This window comes from Xiphophorus maculatus, chromosome 16, assembly GCF_002775205.1.
Source record: "Xiphophorus maculatus strain JP 163 A chromosome 16, X_maculatus-5.0-male, whole genome shotgun sequence".
Lineage (NCBI taxonomy): Eukaryota > Metazoa > Chordata > Actinopteri > Cyprinodontiformes > Poeciliidae > Xiphophorus > Xiphophorus maculatus.
The window spans coordinates 11710448-11717572 of record NC_036458.1 but is presented as its reverse complement, the minus strand read 5'-3'; the positions used below and the strand labels follow the sequence as shown (position 1 = coordinate 11717572).

The 7125-nt window shown below is 35.0% G+C and overlaps 2 protein-coding genes across 3 annotated transcripts; one reads left to right on the top strand and one right to left on the bottom strand.

Annotated features, from left to right (window-relative positions):
• Positions 1–415: 415 nt before the first annotated feature.
• Positions 416–5730, bottom strand: LOC111611573 (B-cell receptor CD22-like). Of its 2 annotated transcripts, XM_023348525.1 has the most exons (9): positions 4265–5730; positions 3865–4191; positions 3531–3776; positions 2804–3058; positions 2464–2554; positions 2139–2190; positions 1786–1922; positions 1647–1697; positions 416–1564 (listed from the first exon to the last, which is right to left on the bottom strand). In XM_023348525.1, the coding sequence occupies exons 1-9, from the start codon at positions 4317–4319 to the stop codon at positions 1558–1560; spliced, it is 1221 nt and encodes a 406-aa protein (XP_023204293.1). In that variant the 5' UTR covers positions 4320–5730; the 3' UTR covers positions 416–1557. The 2 variants fall into 2 exon arrangements, with proteins under 2 accessions (XP_023204293.1, XP_023204294.1); XM_023348526.1 differs by lacking the exons at positions 416–1564; positions 1647–1697 and having other exon boundaries at positions 1796–1922; positions 2021–2190.
• LOC102219813 (neuropeptide B-like) lies at positions 3630–6779 on the top strand. Its single transcript, XM_005801438.2, has 3 exons — positions 3630–3718; positions 5737–6087; positions 6599–6779. Exons 2-3 carry the CDS (start codon positions 5830–5832, stop codon positions 6725–6727), a joined length of 387 nt encoding a protein of 128 aa, XP_005801495.1. The 5' UTR covers positions 3630–3718; positions 5737–5829; the 3' UTR covers positions 6728–6779.
• The last annotated feature ends 346 nt before the right edge of the window (positions 6780–7125 follow it).

The window sequence follows — 7125 nt, the reverse complement described above, 5'->3', positions numbered from 1 at the left end:
ATAAAAGTCAGAAAGGTTTCATTAAATAGATTGAGTGGAGACTTCAAATGTTTTCTTCCAGATGTTGATGCCTATCTGAAAGAATGGTTGTCTTTAACAACCGAACAACAATGAAGAAATTCACAATTTTATTTCAGAAAAATGTCCAAATCAAAATCTGGAAAAGTGAATCCATTTTCAAACATTAGCCTAGATTGTTGATTCATTTTACTTGAGACAAACAGGCCTCCAACCCAGAGAGAGCATATAGAGGTGGGTGTTTTTATTGCCAGTGTATCAGCATACCTTAATTTATTTTGCATCCATTAAGATCAATGAATTTTGTGTATGAGCTGCAGAATTATGTACACAGGTATAATTCTTTAAGTCACCTTCAATGGTTATTTTATTTCCATGAATCATAAAAGCATCTGGAAGATAGACTGTAAAATAGCATTTGGAAAATTGCACTAAATCCAAATGAAATACTCTAGATAAGTGTGGGGAATTTTTAGCTTAACAGTAGCAAAGAGTCAAATTAAAGAAAAAGCACAGAAATATATGCATGTTAAACAAAAAAAATTGTGCCAAAAATAAGTCTACAGAACACAAAAAAGAGCGAACAAATGTAGCAGTAAATTAAGAGAACATCCTTAAATTAATGAAAATAATTTAAAGTTTGCTGTACAAATTGTGCTTTTTTGTACTTGTGTAAAGAAATGCAACATGCAACAACACAGAAATCTATGAAAAGAACATCAGCTGAATGCTGACAGTTTTTCTTTTTATGTGTTTTGTTAGGAGCAGTTGTAATAGTAGTACACTTTACTGTGCTCCAACAGCGTCATGCATGAGGTTGGAGACATTGTCCAGAAGTCTCCCACCACCCGTACTGTGGGCATCCCAGGATTATGGTTGAATGCGGTTTCAACTTCACATCTAAAAGAACCACATATTTAGGTGACAGGCCACAAAAGCTGAGAAAAAAATGGCCTGAAAAAAACATATGAAGTAGTCGTAGGTTGGGAGGCACTGTCGTTTTATTGTGGTGAATGAGTCACTTTTGCACAGACAGACTTTCAGATTGTTCTTTAGAATTTACAGGTAAAGTTCAACAGTTATTAAAAACAATGCATTTCTTGGCTTTAGAAGTAAAAACTGAACAGCCTTTTGCATGTTTTTGAGAACATTTCTAAGAAACTTCTAGTGTCTCACAAGAATCATACTATGAGAGATTCCTCACATAAAAGAAATGGAAAGAAGTAACTCACTGTTAGTCATTGAAAACAACTTTTGCTGTAGTCACATACCAATAAATATGCAAATATCGACAAACAATGGTGGTTTTTGTGCTTCAACATTTTCTTAGTAAATCTCATTGGAGTTTTATTTTTCAGTTCTCATCAAGAATGATACTTTCTGGCAGACAGACTAAATGTGAGTTGCTGTACTTCTTTTCATCATCTAAAGAGACATCCACCAACCAAAAAGATCCCACAGGCAGAAGGTTTTGCTCTTACTCAGACTGCGCTGCGAGCAATCACATCAAGAGGATGTCCTGTTTCAGTGGCTCAAAAGCTAGTTCCTAAAAAAGAAATAAAATGTTTTTAACGAATCTGTTTAAATCAAAAGATTATATATAAAAAAACGCATTTGCTGGACTTTACCCGCGAACTGTGCTGTAAATAACAGTTTCACTTTCATAATCCTGCTGTTTCCTGAAAGTTAAAATGTATATCAGCACTTGTACCATCTATTCTTTTCATTGATTATAACAATGGGTTAGCAAATGTCAAAATGTCTCACATGGTTCTCTTTCTTCCCTTTTGAAATTCAATAGTTGCATATATTATTTCTGTTGTAGCTTCTTCGACCTTAAGATCGTTGTCAGCTTGTGACTGGTGACTGTCTTCACACCTAAGTCGATTCGTACCATCTGTCCTCTGAATACAAAAATGCAAATACATATTAGTAGATAAGTAAAGGAAACAAAAATGTTTAAATAAATATTAGAAGTCAAAGTTTTTAACCCTAGCCATACCAAAGGTTATTTTCCCACATTTTATCTGTGATGACTCAGAGTTTGAGATGTTTACTTGATTTGGCTTCAGATAACAATGCTGTCTGTGGTTTAAATCAAGGAAACAAAACAAGATGACCTGCATTTCTTCCCGATGTTCTGTCTCTGCCCTCATTTTGCTTTTGGTGAGTCTGAAATAGAGCAGAAAATATAATTTAGGGTGATTGTTTTTCAATTTAAAAAAATTAATATTACAAATTGATACTGACGAGGGAAAAAAAAAGATTGTGTTCATTCAGTTTTCTGCATTCAGTTTTTAATATTTATAGAAACATCAGATTCTATAGCTATAGATGATACGTATGTCTATAATTTAAGCTCAGAAAATAAACGTAAGGTTCTCCAGTTTGTTCTGTGTAATACTTTACTCAAAAATAAATGCCACGCAAGGACAGACAGCTCACCTGCAAACAGCAATAACAGATGTCACGACAAGAAGTAGGACAACACTGGCACTGATAATAAAAAGCATGTCTCTCATAAACGTCCAATAAGCTGTAAAAAAATTATAGTTTGTCTGTAATGCTTAATATATATATATATATATATATATATATATATATATATATATATATATATATATATATATATATATATATATATATATATATATATATATATATATATATATATATATATATATATATATATATAACAGTGCAAGAAAACAAAACCTAATGAACTTCTTAATGCATTTTCCAAAAACTAGTTCATAGAAGGCAACGACTTTAGTGAGATACTTACGATTCTTCTTCAAAGTGAAAACTGTGGAGTTTTGACTTCCATGTTTGTTGGAGACACTGCATAAATACTGACCACCATCAACAGGAAGCAACTCAGCCTGATGACCAACTTTCTCTATCCAACCATCTACTATTTTGAACCACCTGTAATTTTCCACAGGCGGGAGTGCATCGCTGCAGCAGATCAGGACAATGCTGCTGCCCGCACCCATCTCAGATGATGATCTGACGAGCACAGATGTGTTCTTGGGTCCATCTGAAAATAAAGGAAAGAGTTTAGAGTTTAGGTTTTTAGGAGGAGGCAAAGGTAGATATTGAGCAAATGAGTGCCAGGGAAGATTATTTATCACGACAAAGTTGCAAATTACTGCTGCATGGAACATTTGCAGTCTTGCCTTCATCATCCACTTATACAACACAAACTACAGTCACTGCTGGGAACAATAAATTTATTGGTGAAGACAGCATTTTAAAATAATTTCTTCTAAAAGTACAAACATCAATTTATCTGACTGGCCACATTTTGAGGAAAAAAATAACTGAAAAAAAATCAAAAGCACAAATTAAAAAAAATACAAAAGCTTTATACTTTTCTCAAGGCTCCCTTTCAAACTGATTTTCAAAAAGTCCCCTGCTGTTGTTAGCAAAAGAAATGTCAGCATTACTCAGAGGGAGCAAATGGGTGATTCTGTACACATCAAAGTCTTTCTGCTCAGGCTGATACTCACATTCAACATCGACATGAGCCACTCCTGAAGTTGTTCCGTTTTTCATTTTTAGGGAGCAAGTGTAGTTTCCTGAATGTTTAGAGGACACGTTTGTTAAATGAAGTACTGGTCCTTCATTTACGGCTTCTCCATCTTTAAACCAGCTGTACCCATATGAACCTTCTCCACCATCGCAGCGGTTTTTGCAGGTGAGATTTACTGAATCTCCTTCTTTTATCGTTTCTTTTTGCATCGAAATATTCAGATCTATAAAAATTTGAATTTGAGTTTCTTTTGAATTTTCACTTATTTGAAACAAATAGTACAATTTTAAATCAAATGAGAAATAACTTACCAATAACGTTCAATACCAGAAGTTTAGTGGGGCATCTTTTGTTGGTATTGTATCTGAAAAAATATTTCCCAGCATCATAATGTTTCACTTTGTGTATTTTTAAAGAGCAGTTATGCTCTTTGTCTCCGGCGTACTCAAATCTTTCAGATACATTCCCAGGGTAATTTAAAATTAAACGAAATTTAGAAGACTTCACATAAGCCCACATGAACTTTTTTACTTCTTGTTTTTCAATATTATTAAAGATACAAAAGAAGACAACAGACGAGCCTCTGACAGCACAGATGGTTTGCTGGGGGTAATCCACGAAGCACTTGTTGGAGAAAACTGGAAAAGAAAAATTTCTACATGTTGCAACGTACTATAGCTGAAAAATATTTCAAAAATCTATTGTATTTACCTTCTGCAAATAGAAGCAACAGAGTCCACATCAATGGTCTGCTTTCAGCCAACATTTTCAGGCTGAGTTACGTTAAATCGTTCAGATCTTTTAATTTTAACAGAAGTTTTAACATCTGTCAGAGTGGAAAAGCAGGCAGTCTCTTTTTCTTCTGCGTGCTTTTCTATCTATCGCCTCAATGTGCAGTTTCCTGTCATGAAAAAACAGGGTGTTAGGTCAAAGCTGCACTTCTCACCCTGTAAAAATCAGGTCACTTATACAAAGCCTGTTTCAGCTCTTCATATTTCAATGTCAGATGTACAAAATCTCTATGCAGGGAGCCACACTTCGTGCACTGCAACCTGATGTTCTTATGTTGTGGTTAACAGTAGGTGCAGGGTTGGAGCCATGATAGTTTAATAGGTTTTGTGCAACGAGACCACACAGCGTTTGTGTTTGATGGGCTATACCACTTTATATATTTATATACTTTGCATATTAGATCTTAAAGGAGTTTTCTGGTAATTTCTGAGTAAAAAAAAAAAAGAAAAAAAGAATCTAGTGTTGTTCCAACGGACCATTGTCACTCTTAAATAATTTAGAAACAATAGGGATTCATATGATTATTAAAATATTGTGAGATATTCGCTACTGTTTTTTTTTTTTTAACCTTTTAAATGTTTAAAACATCAGTATTTACAGACCGGGGGAAATAATACGTTTGGCTTTGAATTACTAGCAGAACCTTCTCCAACTCGTCTCTCCACCACGTATATATTTTACTGTATAATGCAGTACTTTTTTATTATGTTCTGTTGATTGTTCTCTATCCCTTCTGCCTATATTTTATTAAGTTTCACATGCTCCATTTTTGAATTTATCTTAGGGCAACATATTGTTGCTTCAGTGACTTCCACAAAAGAAGAAGATACCTTTTATTTGATGCCGCAACACAATGAAGCTTACTTTCATTTCCTGTTATGTCAAGCATGATCTAATGATAGAGTGCTCAGCTTCATAACAATCACAGAAAAAAGTTGTTCCCCTCTAATGAACTTTGATAAATGTATTTGTTAGTTGAGGCTCGTAATAAAAATGTTCTTTTACTGTGAGTGTTCGTTGGCAAATTTTACACAGGAGTTATCTGTTCTGTCAACTACAAGTCCTGTCCTGTCAAAAATGAGGGGAAGAGATGAACCCTTGCAACACAAAATATGAGATTAATTGAATGTATTACAGATTATAAATACAATCTATGATAGCCCCTATAGTTTTGCACCTTAACAATATACGTGACTCCCATTTAATGCAGAGTAAACACAATGTAATAGAAATAATTCTGTTTTTAGGGCAACCTAAGCAAAATAAAACCTAAATTAAAAGGCAAAACACAAAGTTAGAAAACCTAAGCAAAGTTTTTGATTTTAGTGCCACAATAAATTTCTTTCTCGCTTTCTCTCTCTCTCTCATGACGATGGGATGATCATCTGGAGCCCTATAAAAGGGTCTTGGCCAGTGAGTGGTCTCAGAAAGAAGAACCAGCAGCCTCAGTGAGATAAGGAGCAGCTCAGACCTCTGCTCTCGACATGGAGATGACTTCTAAACTTATGTTTCCTATCGTGGCGATTTTCCTTCTCGTCGCCTGCAGTCCGTCGGAGGCTTGGTACAAGCAGGTGGCCGGACCGAACTACTACTCGGTGGGCAGAGCGTCCGGCTTGCTGTCCGGGATCCGGAGGTCGTCATCGTACGCAAGGAGAGAAGAATCCCCCTCAGAGAGCGGAGAGTCTGCCACCAGCAGCGTCTTATCTCAGTTCCTCTCTCATAACTCTGTTTTAAAGACGATGGTTAGTGGGAATTCATTTGCTCAGCAAACTTTTCAAAGTATTTTTTGTTTGCTTTTCTTCATTATTTAGCAGACGATTAAACATAACATTACAGAAATTTGGCAGCACTCTTTTTCCGTTTTCTATGTATTAATTATTAAATAGTAACAGTTTATTCAGCGCCACATGACTCTTCGCTGCAAAATCTTAAACTTTAATGAGAAAACAAAAGCGAACCGTTCTGGGCTTGCATTCTGTGCCCCGTTTAGACAAATATTTTTCACATCAGCAGTATGAAAAATGTCCTACCTTTACTTTAGAAACTGACCGCCTGCATAAAATAAATCTACAATATTTTTTTTTAGAAAATATGGATGGAATATTACAAGATCTGCATGAATGTACACAGTATAATGTTGCAGAATATTTGATGCTGTGTAAAAGCCTCTTGAATCATCTTCAATCAAGTGCACGAAACTAGTCGTGATTTTAGATACTTTAATCCTGATCTGTCTCCGTTCTCTCCAAACAGCCTCTTTGCATTAAAGACATTACCCCAAACCTGCAGAGCTGTGAACTCTTCCAGGAAACCAAAGGATCTCTGAAATGCAAAGCAGATGTCTTCCTCTCGCTGGACTCCTCAGACTGTGAAGGAGACTGATTGCTGTCCTTGGATCATGAAGCATAATTCTTAAAAGGACATTTAAAAAAAACAACATATGTTTAATGTGATGGGTAATGCTGTTGATGGAAGTTTGTTTTTAATGCGCCCTTTTTGCTTGTTTTTTTTTTAATGATGAAATATGTCTAATTGTTATCTGGTCCAGTATAATTGTTCATATTTGATCCGAGTTTACATCAATAAATGGATTGTTCTGTGGATCTAAAACGCAAATCACAAAGATGTCATTTGATTCTTCACATTTCATCACTTTGGCAGTGGAGAAAAGTTTGCAAAACAAGATGAAAACCGTCCTCTAACTTCCTGCCAAGGTTATTTCATATTTATGATACAATTCATTCACTATCTTCAGTTTGTTAAACTGAAATAATATTTTA

Excerpts from the sequence above, each read along its gene's own strand:
- LOC111611573 (XM_023348525.1), bottom strand. The coding sequence starts at position 4,319 with ATGTTGGCTGAAAGCAGACCATTGATGTGGACTCTGTTGCTTCTATTT. Across the intron at positions 3,777-3,864 it reads TCTGGTATTGAACGTTATTG|ATCTGAATATTTCGATGCAA; the intron begins GTAAGTTATTTC and ends AAATTTTTATAG. Across the intron at positions 1,698-1,785 it reads AAGGGAAGAAAGAGAACCAT|GAAACAGCAGGATTATGAAA; the intron begins GTGAGACATTTT and ends TTTAACTTTCAG.
- LOC102219813 (XM_005801438.2), top strand. The coding sequence starts at position 5,830 with ATGGAGATGACTTCTAAACTTATGTTTCCTATCGTGGCGATTTTCCTT. Across the intron at positions 6,088-6,598 it reads ACTCTGTTTTAAAGACGATG|CCTCTTTGCATTAAAGACAT; the intron begins GTTAGTGGGAAT and ends CTCTCCAAACAG.